A 26058-nucleotide genomic window follows, 5' to 3' on the forward strand; every position below is an offset into this window, starting at 1 on the left:
AGCAGCAAAATGTTGTATAATGCTTTTGTCTTTAACTGTAATCCTTGATTATTTCTAGAACTGCCTTTGGCATTCATCAAGATCAACTAGCTCACTTTGCAAATCAGGAGACTGAAATTCAGAACTGTTATAGGATTTTCCCAAGGTTGCCCTGCAGTAAATGAGAGAGCTAGGCTGGCACCAAATTCCTCACTTTCTCCAAAGTAATTAATGCCATTCATTTGGAAAATGTGCTAGATAAAACAGTATCCAAAATGTATGAAATTATTATTCTACCATGTATAAAATAATTTTGACTTTTGAAAATTACCCAGTATCTTTTTTTTATAAACCAAAGAGGCTACAAAATATGTGTGCTTTTATAACACATTTTCTAAACTATAACATTTTTATAAGAGTTTAAAGTGTGACTCATAAAGTCTAATTTAAGGCTCTTGAAATGTGTTTAATTGGCAATAAGCCTTTTCAAGGTACAGATAGCACAGTCCCTTCCCACTAAAGTCTCATTAGGTTAGTTATCTCTGTCTTTAATGCAAACATTCATTCTTTTGCATAAAAAAATCTATTGATGAGAGAGATGTAGTTTGGTACCAAATATATGAATATGGAAGTGCATACCAGTTTCTAAAATCTCATTCTGGCATGGTAGAATCTTACTTAGGTTGGAGGACAAAATACAAACTAAATGTTAGAAATGAAGAATGTACTTAATATTTATTGAGCTACTCTTTACCCAGTTTATGTCAGACATTTTGAATACTTTATTTAACTTTAATTTTATTGCAGAAAAATTGATTTCACAGATCTAACTTGACTTTTACCAAATCCCTTTACAACAAGAATAAAGAGAGTCTGTCAGAAATTAAACACATAAAACCCCAAGAAAGAGATAACATAAGGAAAGACAACAACAGAATTGTGGAAACTGGAAAGCAATTGATTGATGACTGAATAATTTAACAGACTGAGGAAAAATAAATTCAAAGGCCAACAGTGAAGAAAGCTGAGAACCGACTGGAATTGAACTACAGAATCCCCAACATGCACAGAAACTGGATTTCCAGGTACTTCCAAATGTAAGTGAAAAGCACAGAACTGGCAAGTCTGTTTAGGACACAGCCAGACCCTCAGATTCATTTTCCCGCTCTTTTCAGCTGGGACAATTTGCCTCCATGCTCCTGATAAAGAGTAGAACTGTGTTCTCTGTGGAAGGTTAAATAAGTCTCTGAACTGGGCAACACAGATAATTAAATGAAGAGTTTCTGGAAAACAAAAAGATGATAGCAGAAATAAAAAACTAAATAGTAGTGATGGATGATTAAGTAAGTTCAGAAAATCTGTTAGAACAGAAAAAAAAAAAAAATACCCAAAGATAAGCAAAATATAAAAGACTCAGACTAGGATTCCAGTATCTGAATAATAGAAGGTTCAGAAAGGGAAATCAACCATCAAAGAAATAATTCAAGTAGTTTACCTAAAAAGAATCTGGAACTTCAGAATTTACAGAATTAGGAAATCTACTCACTGAGAGCTTAGCAAAATGCATAAAACAATGGCCACATCAAGACATTCCATCATTAAATTTCACAATACTGAAAATGAAGATTCTGACAGCTTCTCCAGAGGGGAAAAAACACAGTTCAAACCTAAAGGATCAGAGGCCATAATGGCTTCAATACTCAATAGCAAAGCTGGAAGGAATACATTCTTTACAGAAGATTTAGATATGTGTGAACAGTTAGGGGTGTTAAATAGCATTTACACAGGCATAAGAATAAACATAGATACTGATCTCATTAGGATGATGGTATAACTATATTGGGAGGACTGAACAAGAGAAGGATGTCACTGAGGTTTGTGGGGGAACAGGAAGAAAAAAGAGTGACAGTTTCATTTTTCATGGTGTGAAAGCAATAGATAATAACAAAAACTAAAATCAAGAAGTAGTAATATAGTCATATTTTTTATCACTTGTTTGTGTGTGTGCTCACTCAGTCATGTCTGACTCTTTGCGATCCCATGGACTGTAGCCCACCAGGCTCCTCTGTCCATGGAATTTTCCAGGCAAGAATACTGCATTGGGATGCCATGTCCTCCTCCAGGAGATCTTCCCAACCCAGGATTTGAATCCACATTTCTTGTGTCTCCTGCATTGGCAGGGGGATTCTTTACCACTGTACCACCTGGGAAGCACTATTTCGCATTTATCTGAAGGTACCTTTGATGGTGTGGATCACAATAAACTGTGGAGAATTCTGAAAGAGATGGGAATACCAGACCCCCTGATCTGCCTCTTGAGAAACCTGTATGCAGGTCAGGAAGCAACAGTTAGAACTGGACATGGAACAACAGATTGGTTCCAAATAGGAAAAGGAGTACTTCAAGGCTGTATATTGTCATCCTGCTTATTTAACTTACATGCAGAGTACATCATGAGAAATGATGGGCTGGAGGAAGCACAAGCTGGAATCAAGATTGCTGGGAGAAATATCAATAACCTCAGATATGCAGATGACACCACCCTTATGGTAGAAAGTGAAGAAGAACTAAAGAGCCTCTTGATGAAAGTAAAAGAGGAGAGTGAAAAAGTTGGCTTAAAGCTCAACATTCAGAAAACGAAGATCATGGTATCCAGTCCCCTCACTTCATGGCAGATAGATGGGAAAACAGTGGAAACAGTGTCAGACTTTATTTTCTTGGGCTCCAAAATCACTACAGATGGTGATTGCAGCCATGAAATTAAAAGACACTTACTCCTTGGAAGGAAAGTTATGACCAACCTAGACAGCATATTAAAAAGCAGAGACATTCCTTTGTCAACAAAGGTCCATCTAGTCAAGGCTATGGTTTTTCCAGTGGTCATGTATGGCTGTGAGAGTTGGGCTATAAAGAAAGCTGAGCACCAAAGAATTGATGCTGTTGAAGTATGGTATTGGAGAAGACTCCTGAGAGTTCCTTGGACCACAAGGAGATCCAACCAGTCCATCCTAAAGGAGATCAGCCCTGGGTGTTCATTGGAAGGACTGATGCTAAAGCTGAAACTCCAATCCTTTGGCCACCTGATGTGAAGAGCTGACTCACTGGAAAAGACCCTGATGCTGGGAAAGATTGAGGGCAGGAGGAGAAGGGGACAACAGAGGATGAGATGGTTGGATGGCATCATTGACTCAATGGACATGGGTTTGGATGGACTCCGGGAGTTGGTGATGGACAGGGAGGCCTGGTGTGCTGCAGTTCATGGGGTCGCAAAGAGTCGGACACGACTGAGTGACTGAACTGAACTGAAATTAGCAAATAATCAGCTTAAAGATGTGAAGGCAGTTGCCTACAGACACACCAAATGAGTGGTGATACAGAGTTTGGGGAGTGGCAGACTTGTCTTCATAATAAAGCCTATTAATCTACTAGATTCACAAAACATGTGCATGTACACCTTGGTTGACATTTAAAACTACACAGTATACACAAACCTCCTAACCACTGTCACACCATAGAGTGTGAATTTCTGTAAAGGACATCCACAGTCCCTCTATTGGAGGTTATCTCTCTGGATCTGAATATGGGGACGTACCAGAATGTTCTCTTCTACATGATCTGCTCTCTAGGTTGCCCTGTGTTCTGGTGTTCTCAGAAGAGTTCTCGTTTATACCTGTATGCAGGCTGATTATCAAAAGTACCTATTTTTACTCTCAAAATTATCCTGATTGGGTCAATTTAATATTGCTCTCACAGTTCTATACCTTTGTACTTGCTATTGTCTTTAACTTGACTTTCTTCCCCCAAATGTCCTTCTGGAAAAGAAAAATCCTCCCCATTTCTCTTCAAGTTCTACTCATAAAGATTTCCTTGCACTTAAGATTTCTATTCCGGTCCCTCATTCCACTGCAAATACAACTTCACTTCAGCAATCATCTTACAATATTAGAGCTGTTTATGTGTTTGTCACCCACAAGAAGATGAGTTCCTGAGAGCAGGGATCACTGTTGCTGCATCTTTGATGGTCCAGCACTGAGCCCAGGGGCTCCGCAGAGTAATCCATACAATTCTTACTCAATGAATGAAATTGTCACACTACACAACATTCCTCCTGACAAAAGTGAAAGAAGAGAATGAAAAAGCTGGCTTAAAACTCAACATTCTAAAAACGAAGATCATGGCATCCGGTCCCATCACTTCATGGCAAATAGATTGGGAAACAATGGAAACAGTGACACACTTTATTTTCTTGGGCTCCAAAATCACTACAGATGGTGACTGCAGCCATGAAATTAAAAGACGCTTGCTCCTTGGAAGAAAAGCTATGAGAAAGTTAGATAGCATATTAAAAAGCAGAGATATTACTTTGCCAGCAAAGGTCCATCTAGTCAAAGCTATGGTTTTTCCAGTAGTCATATATGGATGTGAGTTGGACTACAAAGAAAGCTGAGCACCAAAGAATTGATGCTTTTCAACTATGGTGTTGGAAAAGACTCTTAAGAGTCCCTTGGACTACAAGGAGATCAAACCATTCAATTCTAAAGGAAATCAGTCCTGAATATTCATTGGAAGGACTAATGCTGAAGCTGAAGCTCCAGTACTTTGGCCACCTAATGCAAAGAACTGACTTATTGGAAAAGACCCTGATGCTGGGAAAGAGTGAAGGCAGGAGGAGAGGGTATGGCAGAGGATGAGATGGTTGGATGGCATCACTGATTCAACGGACATGTGTTTGAGTAAACTCCGGGAGTTGATGATGGGGCTTCCCTGGTGGCTCAGATCGTAAAGCGTCTGCCTGTGATGTGGGAGACCCAAGTTTGATCCCTGGGTCGGGAGGATCCCCTGGAGAAGGACATGGCAATCCACTCCAGTATTCCTGCCTGGAGAATTCCGTGGATTGTGGAGCCTGGTAGGTTACAGTCCATGGGGTCGCAAAGAGTCGGACACAACTGAGCGACTTCCCTTCACCTCACTTCACTTCACTTCACTTCTGAGAGTTGATGATGGACAGGGAAGCCTGGTGTGCTGCAGTCCATGGGATCGTAAAGAGTCATACATTACTGAGCAACTGAGCTGAACTGAACTGAATGTAACATTTAATTATTAGATATTTTTTAAATCTTCAGATCTTGACAGTCTTATAATTTTGAAGAGTAGTGACCTCACAATTTTTTTACCCCAACCATAAAAATAAACTAGGCAAAATTCCATTCCCATATCCAAACTAAAGGCTGATAATTTGTGATTATAAGTTATTAGGTGAGTTTGACTATCTCTATTATTGTATATGTTCAAACATATAACCTATCATGGATGCATCTCTTTCAGCAACAAAAACAAATCCACAGATTACTTTAGCGTTGTACATCAAATGAATACAGTAAGTAGATAGCTATTAGATGTTTTCAATTTAACAATGAAATATATTATTGTCTTTTCAACTCATAAACTGAATTCACATTTTTATATTGTCCAGTTTCAAGTGAGGATGAATTGTAGCTAAAATTTATAAGGGGAGTTAGACTGAAATAACTGATAGCACATAAAAGTCTTCCCCTTTTAAATTCTATATTAGTCTTTATTCAACTAATCACAGAAGTTCTCACATTTTTATGTCTCAAAGAATCATATGAAGAGGTTGGAAAAGAAATTCCAGGAATTGATGGGGCTCATCAGTCTATATTTTTTAAAAAACAAAACACCCAATTGATTTTAATTTTTAAAAATCATACCACTCAATTGATTTTCAAGTAGGTAATTTTGAGACTGAACTGTGAGAAACACTGGAGGTTAATGGAACTTCTTAAAATTGGAGAGATGCCAACAGATCCACTATGAACAATTGCTATTTATTTATAAGTTCCCAGTTATCTCTATTAAAGAAATAAATAAATAGAAGAAATGCTGTTAGGCCCAAAATTCTGAGCATGAGATTTTTTCTCATTTACATATGTATGTAGGTATTGTATCTGTGTATTATATACTACATATATATAATACCCCATGTGTAAATATATATATTCTACATACTATATATATTATGTGTCTATCGTCTATTTTATGTACATATATTATTATATAATTTTATATATTATATATTTTTTTTCTTTTTATACCTGAGGAAGATAACAGGCTGAATTACCTGAAAATTCAGTAGGACAGAGACTTAGTGAAACTAAACTGCTTTGAAGAAAATTTTTAATGTAACCTTTCTTGCATAAACAATGAGTACATGAACTATGTTTCATATTCAATCCATATACAGCCATTATACCATATGTGGAACTGAAGAAATACCTTCTTTAAAAATTGAAACTTTTTTTATAAAAATTGAAATGTTTACTTGGGGAGGGAAAGTTCTCAGAGTGAGAGGTGTGCCCCACACAGATCCTCCCATCTCTTCATTCCGGAAGGGGTGGTAGGAGGGCCCAGGCTGATTATCTGCTTCTCTTCCACTCACTGAGATGTGATCTGCCCAAATGCACACAGCCTGGGTGAACACGCTCATAGGTATAGAAGCTAGTAATGGCAGATGAAATTCATGCTCACCTACTGTTTCAAATAATGACTATGAAAAATTAAGGGTTAGCAGTCACTTTTTCAACAAACAATGAAAGAAAGAAGGATCAAAAATGAATAGAGAACAACTGATTTAGGAGGAAACAAGATCACTCCAGGAATAGAAGATAACTTTAAAATAATTCTCCATAGTACTTTAAGCAAGTACTCATTCATAAACTAGAACAAATAAATATGCAAAAAGAGAATAAAAGAATAAGGAAGAGCCCATGAAAATTAAGAACCAAAATTAAGAGAAAAAAAAAAAAATGAGGTAAGCTGGAAAAACAATGAAGTCTCCCAAAATGTAAAGCAATAAAACCAGAAGCTGAAAGATATTTTTAAAGAGTCAAAAATACAGTACAAATCCATGAGGTCTAACATCCATCTAAAGAGTGTCTTCAATGACAGAACAAAGACAAGGAAGGAGGAGAAATAATCCAATAGCAGAAGAAAAAATCCCTAGAGCCCAAGACATGACTCAGCACATGAAAGGGTTCAGAAAATGTGGCTCAGCAAACATGAAAAAGAATCCATTAACACATCTTCATTAAGTGTCAGAACATCTCAATGGATGTTCCTTCTCATTCTTTTCTTTTGATCTTCTTTTTCTCCTTGATTCCTAAACTGTGTGAATCCGAGGACTCTTCTTTGTAACTTCTTTATTTTCATCACGTTGTCTATTGGCTCAACCATGTCCGACTCTTTGTGACTCCATGGGCCACCAGGCTCCTATGTCCATGGGATTCTCCAGGCAAGAGTGCTGGAGTGGGTTGCCAGTTCCTTCTCTTTATTTATTTGCTACATGGTCTCAACTAGACTGATCACTTTGAATGTCACCTGTATATTGATAACCCCAAGTTTATATTTCCATTTCCAACCTATCCTTGAAACTCCAAAACTAATAAAGAACCTACTCGTTCAAATAATAACTACGAAAAATTAAGGTTAGCAGTTACTTTTTAAACAAACAACAAAAGAGAGAAGAATCAAAGTCCACACAACACATGGGTTTCTTTTCTGCAATCTAGCCTACATTTCAAAGGCAATAGGTCTAAAATAAAATTTTCATCTCAGTCCCTACTCCAAATTGTTCTTCTCCTAAATCTTCCTCATCTTATGTATCCAGTTGCTCAGACCATAAAACACAAGTCATACAGAACTCTTTTCCTCCTGCTGTGCATCCAATCCATTAGCAAAGCCAACATCTAACATGAATTTATAAGAAAAGTGTGTCCAAGAAGCATATTCATTTCCTAACACTATGATGAAGTTGTTTTCTCCATCTCTCCTACCCCTTCCAGCCCTGTTTATATTAATTATATCTCTCATTCAAAGCAATACAATTTTAAGAACATGAGAATGCACCTTTGTCTATGGTACAAACACTGTGTGTCCTACAGTAAATAATACATACAGAGAATTTTAAATGTTGAATATTGGTTTTTAAATTTTAAATCACCAAACTACAAAAGATTCATTTATATTTGCTAAATTAAATCCAACTTCTATAACCCTTGCAAGTGTAAAAATAATGAAAAACAGAAGTTAATGGGTGGAAGTAGATGTGGAGGAAAATATAGGAACAATAAATCTCTGACCTCACACATTAGAAAATCAAGGGGCACAGTCAAAAATTTATGGGTCAAGAAATAGAATTTTTATGATGTTAAATAACAAAAGAATTTTTTTTAATGAACCTGGTAGGGGTTGGAAGAGGGGAGAAAAAATAAGTGAGCTAAATTTGTCTCATGTAATAGCAGGGAGTCAAAAGCTATTTTTTTTCTATTTTTCTGAAATATTTTAATTTTTTAAATTTTTTATTTTCCATTGGAGTATAGTCGATTAACAATGTTGTGATAGTTTCAGGTGAACAGCAAAGGGACTAAGGCATACATATATATATATCCATTCTCCTCCAAACTCCCCTCCCATCCAGCCTGCCACATAACATTAAGCAGAGTTCCGTGTGCTATACAAAGGTCCTTGTTGCTTATCCATTTTTAAATATGGCAGTGTGTACATGTCCATCTCAAATTCCCTATCACTTCCCATATCCTTCCCCCTGGCAACCATAAGTTTGTTCTCTAAGTGAGTGGGTCTCTTTCTGTTTTGTAAGTAAGTTCATTAGTATTATTTCTTTCAAAAACTATTTTTAAATTGACATATTAATAAATAAAATATATGCATATTATTTAACTCTTAGATTTAAGTTTCAGAAAAACTAGCAATAAAATAGTTTAAAATAATTATTTCTGGTGAGTGGGAATGAAAGGAAAGTGTATGGAACCTTACTTTCCATTTAGTATCCTCTTCAGTGTTGAATTTGTATTATGACACATACTGTTAGTATAATAATTAAATAGACAAATAAATAAAAATAAATCTGTTAATACATAACAAAACAAATGACCACATCCATAAAGAGACATCAATTTTTGTTTCACTCCTGGTCAGTAGCATAAAAGATACAAAATCTGATTTATGATATTTTTAGTCTAGTTTTTATTTTTAACCCACTATATAAGTACAAAAATTGGTTAACTAGTGTGTGGTCAAAATATGTTGATGCCAGAGTGTGTATTTAGTAAAAAAAATTCTACAAAAAGGATTCTTCATGTCTAGAACCAGAAAAGCTCTTACAGTAATTCACTGTAATTTACCTCCTCAAAGTACCCCAGGCCTATATAACCCTCCAGAGAAAGAGGCTGCAGTTTTGAACACAGTGACCACTTCCATTGTCCTAATGCTACCCTTGTCCTACTTCTATGCTTACAAACATGGCACTATTTTTACCTTGAATAATGCATGGCTTGGTGGCCTGCAATATTAAAATAGAAGTCCGTTGTGTGCTTCATCTCATTGGTGTGCCCAGTGGCCTCGATCCAGTGTCCTATTGGGAGACAATAAACACCATCCACCAAGTTGGTTTCATTGTAAGTACAGCAACGGTCGTGGTGAGGCCCGTTGCCTAGAACAAGAAGAAATGACAAACAAAGCAATTACATCAATGCTTTGCTTCAACAGTCATAGAGTTGCTGATGCAAAATTAACAGCAAGGCAAAAATAAATACAAAGCTGCATAATCTACACATCTCAGATCTCAGTATAAACAAAAATAGACTAAGTTGGTGATGGACAGGGAAGTTAGGCGTGCTGCAGTCCACGGGGTCGCAAAGAGTCAGACACCACTGAGCAACTGAACTGAAGAGGGAACACAGTAAAAATATGTAAAGAATTACTTGTTAACTTCAGAGTACTATGCTCCCAATGAATACATGGATATTTACAAAAGCATATTAACTCAGACTTTCATGGGACCACTCAGGGCCTTAAAAGCCCATTGTGAATCACTCTGCAGCCTGATAAGCTGTTGAAAGGGGCTTCCCAGATGGCTCAGATGGTGAAGAATCTGCCTGCAGTTTCAATCCCTGGGCCATGAAAATCCCCTGGAGAAGGAAATGGAAAACCACTCCAGTATTCTTGCTTGAAGAATTCCATGGACAGAGGAGCCTGGTGGGTTACAGTCCATGGAGTCACAAAGAGTCGGACATGACTGAGCAACTAACAGTTTTACGTTTCACTTTTCAAGCTGATGATAAGGGCTCTTAAGGCCATTTATGTCCCTATGCTGCATACTTTTATCTCCCTGGAATTTATGACTCCCTCCACATTTATGACTAAAATCAGTAATAAAATGTTTCAGTATCAGCTCAAACAACAGATTAATTTTTAAAAAAATAAATACATTTATAAATAATAAAATAAAGGACCATATCCAATCCAGTTTGCATGTAAATCAGTGGTTAGTATTATGTTCAGATAGGAAAACTAAGCATCACAGAGATTAACCAGCTTGCCCAGGATCATAGAACAAAGTACAGAGTGATCAGTAACCTGGGACCCCTAAGCCCCCACCTTTTAAGCACTTGATACCTTCATGCTGTTTTCTACTGCTTATTTTACAAAAGCACCGATACAGACCCTCTGCCCTCCAGGGAGTGCAGCGAAAGAGGCAAGACAGGACAGCATGCCTCTGATAACATTATTTGCTTACATCACGGTTCTGCCCAGTATCCACTACACTAGTAAACAGACCCTCAATTTCTATGACAATTATTTCTACATTATTTTTATAATCTCTTCTTATGTGACCACCACATTTCAAATCAATCCTTTCCTTAAACTACCTAATTTTCATATTTGTCATTAATAAGAAAAACATAAAGTGTTAGTCACTCACTCATGTCCACTTCTGTGCAACACCATGGACTACAGCCCACCAGCCTCCTCTGTGCATGGAATTCTCCAGGCAAGAATACTGAAGTGGTTTGCCATTCCCTTCTCCAGGGGAACTCCCCACCCACAGATTGATCCCAGGTCTCCTGCATTGCAGGTGGATCCTTTACCATCTGAGACACCAGAGAAGCCCAAGAAAACATACAATCAAAATAAAATAGGAATAAGTCACAATTATTATGAATATGAAAATTCGATTCATTCATTCCTTGCTCTGTCTTCCAAAATATTTTATCTAAGGTTATTTAGCATATAATCTATTTTTTAAAATGCTTAAGTCATTGGGCAGTTCTTTAGAACATAATTCCCCTTACCAGACAGAGGGTACAGGATGGCCCCTTTAATAAATAAATCATCCTTGATCTTCCTAGCTTAGATTCTTCTTTTTCTCTTGATGGCTACAAGGTACTACACCAATTGCCTTATTAACCTTGATATTTAATAGAGAAAACCAAACTATACTAGCAATCTTACTTCTAGAAACATGTCCAACAGAAATATAACAAAAGTAAAGAAAGATACCTGGATATATACATGTGTGTAACAATACTATTTTAATAGCAAATACTACAAACTATCTCAGTTCAACTATTCATTCTCCCAAAAAATACTTATTGAATATTGACTATATGACAGGCATTGTATTAAATCTTGTTAAGGATTTAGGTATTTGCCATAAAAGCAATTTTAAAAAATGAATTATTTTAATCAGGCAGTTGACATGACCAAATTTTTATTGTGAAAATATCTCTCTGGTTACAGAGTAAAAAATTAACTCAAACACAAGGAGATTAGAACCAGAAAGTCCACTTAGGAAATTTCTGCGTTAGCCCAGGTAAGAGGTGATAAAAGCCTGAAAATAGAAAGGAATGGGACAATTCAGGAGGGAAAAGCCACAGGACTTAATGATTAATTGGATATGGGAGGTGAAGATAAAAAGAGAATCAGAAATGATTCCTAGGCTTCTGGCGAATACAGCTCAATATATAGTGATACCATTTACTGAGATGTGAAAACCGGCAGAGTTGGAAGAAAAGACGGTCAGTCTGGTTTTGGCATTTGGGACTTGGAGTGCTATTTAGATTCAAAAGGAGCTGTCAAATAGAGAGCTGGAGTTATTGATTTGACACTCAGACCAGAGATCTGAAGTAGAAAAATAAGTTCATAAGTCATCTAAGTATAAATGGTAACTGAGACAAGGATATAGATGACTTACAAAGAAAAACAACGTTGATTGAGGAGAAAAGACTTCTGGAACCAATTTTGAAAGCATCTCAACATTTTACAGCTGGATAGAGAAGAATAAGATTAGAAAGGAAGAATAGAAAGAGAAGCTGTAGAGGAAAACTAGGAGTGAGTAAGTGAGGTGGGGGAGTACAATTGAAACCAGAGACTAAAAATAGGATGGATGCCTATCTAACTAGCAACAGTAGTTATATCTGGAGAATGTAACTGGGAAGGAAGGACTATTTTACTCTAAATTATTTTGAATCCATTGGATTTGTTATAAAAAGAAGGCATTAGTTTTTAGCAATGAAAGAATAATTTCTATGGCTCCTCCTGATCAGTACAGGACTTAAAACAATTTATATGTTATAACTTAAATAAATATAACTATTGAGAAACTCAAATATACATGAATTACACTGTTCAAGAAAAATTATGTATGGAACATGAACTTCCTAAGAATTCTTCATTCCTAGAATTGGGGTTTTTAATTACTCATTTTTACAAATACATATTTTAGGAGAAGTAACAAGACACATCTATCTCTCTCAGTCAGAGAGGTATCATATCAGGGAAGGTGTAGTGGAGAGTGTGAGCTCCCACCCCATTCAGTAGCAACAAGGAGTCTGATCCCTTCAGCTGTCAACGCAAACGGGATGGGGGACCTAGGTGATGAGGTAGTACCTCCACCCTCCTGCTGGAGCAATGTCAGAGAACCAGAAGGTGGATCAGATGCAGAGTCTCATTATAAAATACTCAAAATGCCCAGCTTCAATAGAAAGTCACTCATTATATGAAGACTCACAAAAATCTCAAACTGAATGGGGAAAAAATGCTCAAAAGATGTTAAACTCAAGATGACAGACATGTTAGAACTATCTGACAAAGACTTTAAGCTTCAACAATCCATTGAACACACTTGAAATGAAAAATTACAATCTTATCAAGGAAATAGAAGATGTAAATAGGAACTAAATGGCAGTTTTAGAACTGAAAAATATAACAGTTGAAATAGTAACCTCAGAGGATGGGCTCAAGAGCAGAATGGAGGTCAGAAAGAAAAGAAATAGCAACCTATAAGATAGAACAGAAATTATTCGACAGAGAGAACACAGATGGAAAAAAAAATTGAGCCTTAGGGACTTGTAGGACTATAACAAAAGATGTAACATTCTTGTAAATGGCATCTGAAGAAAAAATGAGAAAGGGGATGTAGCAGAAAAATATTTGAGAAAAATGATATCTAAATATGTCTAAATATTTTCTAAATTTGCCAATAAACATACAGGTTTGAGAACTTGCACAAACTCCAAAGAGGATAAACAAAAAGAAATCCATGCCACAACATATCATAATTAAACTTTTGAAAACTAAACACAAAGTCTTGAAAGTAGCCAGAGAAAGATAACAATTTAGGAAAATACAAAGAAAAAGTCTTGAAAGTAGCCAGAGAAAAATAACAATTTAGGAAAATAATCATTCTTATGTCAGTAGTTTTCTCAAAAAAAAAAAAAAAAAAAAGCCCAGGGTGGGTTGGGGGTGGGGGGTGGGGGGCAGAGGGAGGAGCCTAAACAGAAGATCTCGGTAAATAGAAAGGAAGTTGTTTAACATCAGAAAGGAAGAACATGATAAGCAAATAGGTAAATACAGTAGATTTTCTTTCTTGTCTTGAGTTTCTAACAAATATTACAGTGCTCTCTGATGTCCTACATGTATGTAGTGGAAATATTTAAGGCAGTTATATGGAGAAGGGCAAAGAAATAAGATTCCTCCAATTCATTTAATATGGCAAAATGATGAAACCAGTCATCTATGACAAGCTATGTTTGTATAATATAGGTTAATCAAAATAGAATTCAAAAAAAATGTTTAAGTATGAACCATATTTCCATAAGAAGGCAAAGAAAGGAAACAGAAAAAAAAAAAAAAAACAACAGAGAAAATGACCATAAACAAATGAAAAAAAATAGCAAACTTAAGTCCTAATATACCAATAAGCTCATTAAACATAAACTGTCTAAATACACATTAAAATACAGAGATTTTCAGAGTAGTTTTTTTTGTTTTTTTGTGGTTTTTTTGTTTGTTTTTTTTTTTTTTTAGTGAACCAGCTATTTGCTGTCTAGGAAAAACTCACTTCAGATTAAACAGGCAAGTGAAAAGTAAAAGTATAGAAAAAGATACACCATGCAAGCACTAATTAAAAGAAAGTGGAAGTGGTTACATTCTTATCATGTAAACTAGAACCTGAAAACAAAGAAAACCACTAGAGATAATGAGGTAATTATATGGTGGTCAAAGTATCAATCCAACCTAGATTGATGGAAGGATTATGCAAAGTGAAATAAGACAAAGAAAGACAAATACTATGTGATCTCACTTACATGTGGAATCTACAAAACAAAAAACAAAACACAAAAAGCAATGAAAATGTGTTTCAATGAGTGAATAACAAATTCTGGTATGTCCATGCCATGATTCAGCCAAAAAAAACAAACAAACAAACAAAAAAAGGAATGACCTGTTAATAATGCAATAACCTAGGTAAATCTCAAAAAATTATGCTGAGTGAAAAAAAATGTCAATCCCACATAGTATATAATACCATTTTTATAACATTCTTGAAAAAAAAATGTATAGAAATGGACAACAGTTTAGTGGTTACCAGGGGTTGGAGGGTAGAGGAGGTGGAAATCAGGTGAGGCTGTAAAGAGGACAGGGAAGATCCTAGTGGTGAATATGTTACCAATGAGAGAGATGGCAAAAGTTACTCAGAATCTTTCTGTATTATTTCTTACAACTTCATGTGAATAAAATAAAATTACTTCAAAATGAAAAGTTTCATTCAAAAATAAATAAATCTTGGTTTGCCTGTTTTTTCCAAAAAGACGAGAGAATTTTTAGGTATCCAATCCACTTTTTGTTCCATAGGACTGGCCTAAGAGTACAATGTTGTGTCAGACTCTTTGAGAACCCATGTACTGCATCACACCAGGCCTTCTTGTCTTTCAGCATCTGGAGTTGGCCCAAGTTCATGTCCATTGCACTGGTGATGCCATCCAATCATCGCATCCTAGTAAACACATTGTTCACTAGCACTGTGATCACTTATGCCTAGAGGTTTAGTTAACTTTTCCAGGTCTCTTCTACCTCATGAAGGTGTCCGTTGGCTACGCTGTATCAGGTTAAAAGGTAACTTTGTGGCTTCTTTGAAGGTTGGGGTAGGATGGGGAGGGAGCCTGAGGAGTGAATTCTCTGTTCCATTGGAGCTGCCCATTGTCACTTATTAGCATTAATTTTAAATAAATAAACATATAAATAACTCACTAAGGCAGGATAAACTAACCTGTGTTATTGGCAGAAAAATAGAAAAGGATTCATTTAATTAACAATAAATGCCTATTTCCTTAGAGCGGACTTGGCCATAATGTTATTTGTTCATTGAGGCAAACAACATAAATTAAAGCGACGAATGTGAAGGAGTAAGAAGACAGCTTTCTGGCATTCCAATTAAAGCCAGGGAAGTAAGAAACCTCAAAAAAATCTAAAACTCTGGACTAACACATTATTTTAAATAGTTCTGTAAGTTTGAAAGTTCAAGTTAAAATGACTTTATTTTTTAATCAGAACGTTTGAAATATGGGACAAGCAAAATTCATTGGATAGCAGTCTACTTAAAATTCTAATTATTTTGCATATGTTGTTTTATTTGAATCTATCCTCTTCGGAGTTTAATTACCTTGCAGTTTTTATTTCTAGCACATGAACATCAATTTGAACCTAACACATTAATCTCTAATTTTAGCTAGTAATTCACCCAAATCAGATCGCTCTCATGCCCATCTGTTACTTACTACTTCAGAAGTTATTGGTGCATAAAGTTGTACAAACATGGTATAATCATTACCAGCTCTGGCATTTTGATATTCTGTTCCAGTGGCAAAAGCAAAACAAAATAAAATGAAAAAAAATATTTTTGTTCAACCAACTGCCTCTTTGAGAGAGTAGATCTTGTTCCAATTGAGCACTTTGATAAATTGCAGCAGGCAATGGTTGAAAATAGTTGAGTTTGGGAGTAGTGGTGGGAAACAGCTAAACTACATCACAGAAGAGAGGACATGGGGGCAATTAAAGAAGGAAAGGATAGGAAAAGAAATGTGAAGATTGAGAAAGAGAAGGAAAGGTGAGATGGAAAAAGAGGAGAGAGATGGGAAGATGCAGCTCGCAGACTATGTAAAGTGAAGTTGATAATCAAAACACACTGGTCCTGAGACCACCAGAGAGCAGGTAAAGGCAAGTGTTTTAATACCTAATTTGAAGTTGTTTGTCCTTCTATAATATTCCTCTCTACTCACCAACCCCCCCCCCACCTCAACCTTCAATATAACCTACTATATTCACACACAAATTTCTTGCATGGAGAAAGAGAAGCGATAGTTCATTAATGAAAATTCATTTTAAAACTTAATTTCTTGCCAATGTTGACTTGATGTATAACAGGACAATATAAGCAGGGCAACAAGAAGCTATATCTGCTAAGCAGAGCAGAAGCAGGGAAACAGATGTAAGGAAGGCCCAGAGGATTTAAATCTTCCCTTCTCCACAGTTATCTTAGAGAGCGTTCCATCTTCCCCAATCTATAGGAACAGGGATACATACGTGTATCATAAGGAGGAAGACCACAGTTAATATCTAACCTATGCAGTTATACAGTTGCTTTCAGAATCTGCATACACACCACAAAATAAAATTTTAAGAGAGAAAACAAGAAAAGTTAACAATAAAATAATAAATAATACAAAATTATGAAAGAATATTATTATTTACAGGATTTTTATCTCATTTGATTATAGAATGCAAAAATCTTAAATGCAAAGTGTTAAGTAGACAACACTTCATGCTAATGGCAAAAAAAAAAAATGAAATCTGGCTAATGAAAATTAGGAGATCAAAGACTATCTATGGGCAGGAAGAAAGTTCTATACCAATTCAGGTAGGTATGAAGATGAAAGTTCACTTTCTGTATAACAATATTGCATTAAAATACTAGGAGGTTTATATACTCAAGAGTCCTATACCATGAGTTAAAGTTAAAATAACTCCAAGGAAAAATCCAATACAAAACAATTCCACAAATTCAGGAAAGAGCTCCAAGAGTTTTCATTTAAAATTATAGTAATGACTACAAAGACACTTCACAATGATGAAAATAGGAACTAGACTTAGAGATAATAAGGCTTTTCTACATTAGACAGGAGAATATCATTGTTAAGGAGGCTAGAATTTGGAGGACCAAAAAGGAAAACAATAAATGTGACAGGATGATTATGATAATGAATCAAACATCGGACTCCTCTGTATGTGTATATGTGTGTGTGTGACTGTCTTTCAAGTTAAAAACAACTGATTAGTATTGGTGATTGATATTTTTATGGCAAATGGTAAGTTGAAATGCGATATCTAAGCATCATCCTTTCTGTAAATCTGTACAGGTAAATTTGTCTAACCCTTCAAAATAAGCTACTCAGCTTAAGATGGTTATGTGACAGAACCACAAGTCAGGGGGCTCCTACCTTTGTACGTAATAGGTCTGGCTTCACTTGTTCTTGTTAATAATCAGACTTAAGACCATTCACTTATGCTTCAAATTCTATGAGACAATCAACAAAAATCCTTAGACAGTTGTTTATTAGGCGGGTGTAATGTGTTGGTCCTCTCAAAGCTGAGCTTAAGGTGTGCAGAAAACGGGAACAGCAGGAGTGATTAATAAAGCTTAGCCTTGGATTTACTCTCTGCCAGGCCTCCAGAGGGGATCTTTTAGGTAAAACTCCCCAAAGGGCCTTGATCAGTTCCAGCTAAGAATTTAAAGAAAAACTTAATTAACACCTGCCAAACCATGCAGAGCAGAATATTAGGAGGGAAATTTTCCATGATTAAATCGAGGTTTAGAACAAGCTAGGTTGAAGAAATATGATTAAAAAATGGTTATGGGCAAAGCAAAATTCAGTAGTTCTTTTCCTAAAAGATTTGCTAATAATTTAATATCTCTTCGTTGCAAACAAAATTAGGTACCCCCTAAATTTATATGTTGAAACTCTAACCCCCAAAATGACTTTCTCTGGATATAAGGCTGTTAGGGAATTCAGGTTAAATGAGAACATAAGGGTGGAGTCCTAAACCAACAGGACTGGTGCCCTTCTAAGAAGGGAAAGAGAAACAAGAATCTCTCTCTCCATCCAGGCATTGAGGACAGGCTGTGTGAGGACACACAAAGAAGGCAGCCATGTGCAAAACAGAAGAGTCCTCTCCAGAAACCAAATCTGCTGGCCCTCTGATTTGGGACTTCTAACTTTCAGAACTGTGAGAAAATAAATTTCTGTCATTTACCCAGTCAATGGTATATTGTTATAGCAGCTCAAGCAGATGAATGCACTCACATATATGAAGTATTCTAAAGTCTAATTCAATTAATGGACTATCCAAGGATTATTGAGAGATTGTTGTATATCCAGTCCTTGGGTAAACTGAAGTAGACAAATGAAATTTACAACATGATTCTCACAATGAATAGATTAGTATTGATTAGACAACAGTTAAAGCAATTTGTGAATGAAACAAAACTAAACTAAATGATGAAAATAATTTTAAAACTACCTAAGACACTGATACATAAGCAGACTATTCAAGGACTGCAAATAAGCTTAATCTCCAGGGATACTTTCCATTCATTATGACTGGAATGCAATGTTGGGATGTATTCTAAAGAGCAATTGGCTCACTAGGAAAGGAAACTATGATAGATTTGTGGTGTGTACCTGGGTTTCCCTGGTGGCTCAGTTGGTAAAGTAATCCACTTGCAATACGGGAGACCTGAGTTCAATCCCTGGGTTGGGAAGATCCCCTGGAGAAAGGAAAGGCTACCCACTCAGTATTCTGGCCTGGAGAATTCCAAGGATGCTATAGTCCATGGGGTCATAAAGAGTTAGACATGACTGAGAGAATTTCACTTTTCACATGGATATAGAAGACTGAATTTCAGAGTATCAGTGTGAGCTACATCTAGTGAGAAAGGTTTTGTGATAAAGAGGAAGGATCACAAACTGTGATGACAATATCAGATACTTTAGATACATAACAAAGATGACAATACTGGATGCTTTAGATACTTAACTAGCCACAACAATGTATCATGAGTATGATTTAAAGCAGGAAATAGATAACAAGAACAAATGTCTATTTTAGTGGGTAAAGTGAAAACAAAATATGGACTTGTAGGGGGTCCATGCTGCTGCTAAGTTGCTTCAGTCGTGTCTGACTCTGTGAGACCCCATAGACGGCAGCCCACCAGGCTCCCCCGTCCCTGGAATTCTCCAGGCTATGATACTTTCCAAATTCTAAAGCAAGCTGTGTAAAACAACCAGATTTCATGACTTGGAAGGCAGAAAAGAGAATTACCAGTTTTCTAACCATTATTTAGGCAACTAGACTTCCTTTTTTATTACAGATGATTTCTATGAATTAATGATTCATAAGGATGTACACATTACACATCTTAAAATGGAAAGCATCACAAAGATTGAAGATTCTCTTTAAAAACATCCCCCAAGTGGCATTACTAGGCAATTATGCTTCCATTTAAAATTAACTACAACAACAAAGCTCTCCATTTTATATAATTTTTAGAAAAAATCTGAAACTTAGATTGTTCTTAATAGGCTTGACTCAGAGCACCAAGACTGAATATTAATAATTCATTCAATCTGATGGTAATCTAGAAAGAAGCCAAAAGATTTGACCACCTGATTTGAAGTGATCAGATCTTGTGGTAGCTAATTATGCCATGACTCAAGGGATTAAACAAGAAGATCCAAATATTAAAATGCTCCATCTCTGCATAATTGGACATACTTCTACATACTGCAGTTACTTTCTATGTCACATGCAGTGATGTTTATTCATGTATTTAATATATTTTTATTTGATTGCTCTAATAATTTTTAATGTTGATTTTCCTACTGCCATTTAAACAATTTTTATAGTAGTGTCTAGACTTTTGTTGCTGTTAAATTGTCAGGTCAATTTTTCTCTCCATAGCACTCTTAGACTTGACTAGAAATTTCATTGCATTTCATTGTCTGAACACAAATCCAAGTTACACTATAAAAATAAAGCATTTACATTAATATTAGACTCACTATATGAAGCAAATGCTTTCAACCAAATTTCACTACTTTGTTTGACATACCTTGAAGCCCATGACAAAAGCTCTGACGTCACCTATCTTTTGTGCACGCGTGCTAAGTCACTTCAGTCGTGTCTGACTCTTTGAGACCCTATGGACTGTAGCCTGCCAGGCTCCTCTGTCCGTAGGATTCTCCAGGCAAGAATACTGGAGTGGGTTGGTATGCCCTCCTCCAGGGGATCTTCCCAACCAAGGGAAGGGACCTGCATCTCTTATGTCTCCTGCATTGGCAGGTGAGTTCTTTACCACTGGCACCACCTGGGAAGCCCTTATCTTTGTGTACTTTAAGTACACAAACAATGCTGAGGCAGAAGGCAATACCTTCCCTAGTAACCATATCTCAAATGTCCCACGTTTAGATGCAAAGAACTCAAGATAATCATCTTCATCCCAGGAACTCTGAAAAACACTGAGGATTGTTTTACATTTAACTTTGTTCTGACCCAGTTCACGCAGTGCGCAAGCATTTCAGTAGTTTCAAAGTAAGTCAATGCTTTCTAGAAAGTGGACTAAATGGTTTAATGAGACATTCCCTTGAACTGATCTAGGTCTGATGTGAAAACCATCTCTGTGGCTTCATGCTTTAGTTTCTTCCATAACAAAAATATTTTTTAATATGATGGAGATACAGCTAATGTAAACATCACATAAGCACTGCTCTAGTTACTGAAAAGAAATTAGAAATAAACAGCTAGTTGAAATAAAGGATAGAGTGGCCCAATGTTTTTAATTGTTTCTGAAACTGATAAGCCAGATTAAAACCTTTTTAATGAGACATTATACTGTGAAGAAAGCTGAGCGCTGAAGAATTGATGCTTTTGAACTGTGGTGTTGGAGAAGACTCTTGATGCTGGGAGGGATTGGGGGTAGGAGGAGAAGGGGACGACAGAGGATGAGATGGCTGGATAGCATCACTGACTCAATGGACGTGAGTCTGAGTGAACTCCGGGAGTTGGTAATGGACAGGGAGGCCTGGCGTGCTGTGATTCATGGGGTCGCAAAGAGTCGGACACGACTGAGCGACTGAACTGAACTGAATTGATAAGCTGTAAAAATAAATTAGAGAGATTTTCTTAAAATTTACCAAAGCCATAAACTACATATGTATGAAAAATAGTTGATGAAGATTTTTGCTTCTCTGAATCTTAATGTCTGACTGCAAGCAACAGAAAAACTAACAGTGACTTCAATAAATACACATAGATCTCTCATGTAACAAAAGATGCAAAGCCAGGCAGTCCAGAACTGGTGAAATACCAAGTACCTTCTAAATGTCTGCTTTGCCATCCTTCACACATTGACTTTGCTGTCATGCCTGTCAACTCATGTTCAAAAGGTGACACTCTACTAGTCATGAAAAAGAGTGAAGAGCCCCTGTTCCTTTTCATGAGAAAATTGAAACCTTTCCTGGGAGCCTCACCCAAAAGACCTCTTACATCTCATTAGCTAGAACTAGGCAGCATGGTCATCCGAGTTAAATTCACCCATTCCAGTCCATTTTAGTTCGCTGATTCCTAGAATGTCGACGTTCACTCTTGCCATCTCTTGTTTGACCACTTCCAATTTGCCTTGATTCATGGACCTGACATTCCAGGTTCCTATGCAATATTGCTCTTTACAGCATTGGACATTGCTTCTATCACCAGTCACATCCACAGCTGGGTATTGTTTTTGCTTTGGCTCCATCCCTTCATTCTTTCTAGAGTTATTTCTCCACTGATCTCCTGTAGCATATTGGGTACCTACTGACCTGGGGAGTTCCTCTTTCAGTATCCTATCATTTTGCCTTACCTGCCTCTTGAGAAATCTGTATGCAGGTCAGGAAGCAACAGTTAGAACTGGAAATGGAACAACAGACTGGTTCCAAATAGGAAAAGAAGTACATCAAGGCTTTATATTGTCACCTTGCTTATTTAACTTATATGCAGAGTACATCATGAGAAATGCTGGACTGGAAGAAATACAAGCTGGAATCCAGATTGCCAGGAGAAATATCAATAACCTCAGATATGCAGATGACACCACCCTTATGGCAAAAAGTGAAGAGGAACTAAAAAGCCTCTTGATTGAAAGTGAAAGAGGAGAGTGAAAAAGTTGGCTTAAAGCTCAACATTCAGAAAATGAAGATCATGGCATCTGGTCCCATCACTTCATGGGAAATAGATGGGGAAACAGTGGAAACAGTGTCAGACTTTATTTTGGGGGGTTCCAAAATCACTGCAGATGGTGACTGCAGCCATGAAATTAAAAGACGCTTACTCCTTGGAAGAAAAGTTATGACCAACCTAGACAGCATATTCAAAAGCAGAGACATTACTTTGCCAACTAAGGTCCGTCTAGTCAAGGCTATGGTTTTTCCAGTAGTCATGTATGGATGTGAGAGTTGGACTATGAAGAAGGCTGAGCGCTGAAGAATTGATGCTTTTGAAATGTGGTGTTGGAGAAGACTCTTGAGAGTCCCTTGGACTGCAAGGAGATCCAACCAGTCCATTCTGAAGGAGATCAGCCCTGGGATTTCTTTGGAAGGAATGATGCTAAAGCTAAAACTCCAGTATTTTGGCCACCTCATGCAAAGAGTTGACTCATTGGAAAAGACTCTGATGCTGGGAGGGATTGGGGGCAGGAGGAGAAGGGGACGACAGAGGATGAGATGGCTGGATGGCATCACTGACTCAATGGACGTGAATCTGAGTGAACTCCAGGAGTTGGTGATGGAGAGGGAGGCCTGGCGTGCTGCCATTCATGGGGTCGCAAAGAGTCAGACATGACTGAGCAACTGAACTAAACTGAATTGAACTGAAGGCAACATGGACATCCTCAGACTGATTATTAACCAAGATGAATAAGAGTACCACACTCATTAGAGCAATAATGACTGATCTCATTGCTACCAAAACAAATAAGGATTTCCGGTATCCTGAGAAAATGGGGAAAAACAAATGCTAATTAGGCTGCTGAGGGTGATAATAATGGGTTGGAACACATCATCTTTCTCCAGCAAATAATCTCAGAAGATAGACCAAATTTCTTTTGGTATCTCATGTTTCTCCTTGATTTAATTCAAAAGTACCTAATGCATTAAATTTTTATTTGTAAAATGTTTTAAAATAAGTTCACAATAAAACTAAAAGCATTTTAATATATTTAAGAAACTTGAAAATTGCCCACAACCCACCCTTAAAAAAACAGAGAATATAGGCTGTCTGGTTCTTGAGTGTGTTTGTCTTGTGCTAATATAACCTCTTCACTATAACAGACTCTCCTTCTATGAGTGGCCTTATAAGTATGTGCTTTCAGCCGTGTCCAACTCCTCGTGACCCCATGGACTGTGGCCCACCAGACTCCTCTATCCATGGAATTTTCCAGGCAAGAATAATGGAGCAGGTTGCCATTCCCTTCTCCAGGTTATCTTCCCAACCCAGGATTCCAACCTGCATCTCTTGTATCTCCTGCATTGGCAGGCGGGTCTTTACCCCTGAGCTACCAGGGAATCTCCTACTCTTAAACCGCCCCAAATCCCTCCTCTTCCAGTTTTCCTTTAGTCTCTGCCCCACCATCATCTCTGACAACCTCATTTTCCTTCTTTCTGCCGCAGTTCTCAATAAATATCCTCATTTCCCTATTCATTCTTCAGGGGCTACAGTTTGGCATCTGCCCTCATCAGCTTACTGAGGTGGGGGGGGAAACAACTTCAAATGAAGTCATCGTATCAGATTGATTTTTCGCTTTTCTTTACCAGCCTCCAGCTTGTAATGATAGTGTGTACTCTGTTGAAACTCTCCTCTCTCGGCTCCATATTACTATTCCCCTGGATGGGAGGGTATCATAGCAGTATGATAGTGTATGGACTCTACATTCAAACTCAGACTGCATTCCAAGTTATACTATTCACTACTTGTAAACAGTAATAAGTCATTTAAGTAATCTGTGCCTCTGTTTTCTCATTTGTGAAAAAGGGAGAGTAGTACTATCTACTTCATAGGTGTGTTCTGAGAGAATTCAATTAAGTGATCCATTTAAAGAATTTAGCACAGTACCTACCACAGGTGCTGTTCAATAAAAACTCAGTAGGAACACTTAACTATTACTCTTCTTTCTATCTCTTTCACTCCTGGTCTGTTTGCAAAACTGGTCACTGATATGCAAAACAGGTATACCTCAAAAATAAGCTCAAAATTTTTTAACAGCTTTGTTCATATCTACATGTTCCAAAGATAAGACCAATGATTTCTTTCCAGCACCTCAGCTGGTTTACAAATTCTGACCAATCTCTTATCAAACCATACTAACTTCTTCCTAAAATCAGAACTAATTGAAACTCCCAAATCTTTTCACTTTGAATTGCTCTCTAGATAAATTCTCTAGGTGTCTATTTTTATAAAATAATTTATTAATGCACATATACGGCTTGACTTTTATTAATTTCTTGTTGGTTTATTCTTATTTGGGGGACTTAAAATTTTGAATAATGCTTCTCTCAAACGAAATAGCAACTCTTTCCCCGTTTTCTCTCATCAGCAAGTGTGACAAAGCATGCTTCCTAAATTACTAATAAAGAGATTTAGCAGGAAAGGACCTAGAATAAAGTGACTTGTGAAATGCCAGTTGCACTTATCCTCATGTTCCTACTAGTTTATCAATCAGAGTACTTTAGGTCAGTCGTACACCTTCAATGAATCCACCTAACTAATCTATGAGCCATTCAGTCACTTTCTAATCTGTGAAAGTGTTGGTCTCTCAGTCATGTCTGACTCTTTGTGACTCCATGGACTGTAGCATACCAGGTTCCTCTGACAATGCAATTCTCCCAGCAAGAATACCAGAGTGGGTTGTCATTTCCTTCTCTAGGGGATTTTCCTGACCCAGGAATCGAACCCGGATCTCCTACATTTCAGGCAGATTCTTTACCATCTGAGCTAAAAAATCCTTAACTAAGGTACACTGTTCCTACATTTTTTCCATTTGTATAAATGAGAATTGATATTTTACGAAGTAAAAATTCTAAAAAAATTTTTAAACTTACTTTAAAATATGTAATGATGATGAAATGCCAGATTTTTTTTTTTAACTTTTTGGAGTCATAAATTCTTTTGAGAATCAATAAAAAGTTATGGATTATCTTCCACAAAAAACAAAAAAATTTTGTGTGTTCATGCACACAGTGCAAATAGCTTATTACTATTCTGTACATAAGAAGAGAGGATATATGATTCATAATTATGACCTTAAGAGAAAGAAATGAAATTCATTTTAACAAATCAATTTGTGTTTAAACATCTATCTTTCTATCATTACTTTTTTCCTCCTTGAAAAGAGCAAAAATTTATTTGACATAAAACAATTAAAATTTAAATTTCTTATCAAATGTCAGCGATTTAAAAATAAAGATTTCTCTATTTATACCATTTTACAAACAACTTTTAAACAGCTTTTCAAAGGAGTTACTTTCTCTTATATAGAATGCAATGATTATGGCAGTTTAGAAATTGCATTGATGGCTCCTTCCAAGGGGAAACTAGCAACCCACTATGTTGCTAAAGAATCTTGATTTTTTTTTTTCATGCTACATGGAAAGATAACTCAAATAGACCCAGACAATCACTTTGTTGTTGTTGTTTAGTTGCTAAGTCGTATCTGACTCCTTTGCGACCCCACGGACTGTAACCCTCAGGGCTCTTCTGTCTATGGAATTTCCCAAGTAAGAATACTGGAGTGGGTAGTCATTCCCTTCTCCAGGGGATCTCCCGACCCAGGGA

The 26058-nt window shown here is 36.7% G+C and overlaps 1 protein-coding gene across 2 annotated transcripts in view; it reads right to left on the reverse strand.

Moving 5' to 3' along the window:
- The window catches only part of EPM2A (EPM2A glucan phosphatase, laforin), a 106871-nt gene that overhangs the window by 50074 nt on the left and 30739 nt on the right, over positions 1 to 26058 (reverse strand). For both annotated transcript variants that reach the window (XM_040238632.1, XM_040238633.1), the window contains exon 2: positions 9331 to 9505. In XM_040238632.1, the coding sequence (XP_040094566.1) occupies positions 9331 to 9505 (175 nt within the window). The remainder of the gene's footprint in view (positions 1 to 9330; positions 9506 to 26058) is intronic.

This window comes from Oryx dammah, unplaced genomic scaffold, assembly GCF_014754425.2.
Source record: "Oryx dammah isolate SB20612 unplaced genomic scaffold, SCBI_Odam_1.1 HiC_scaffold_4, whole genome shotgun sequence".
In the NCBI taxonomy this organism is placed as follows: domain Eukaryota; kingdom Metazoa; phylum Chordata; class Mammalia; order Artiodactyla; family Bovidae; genus Oryx; species Oryx dammah.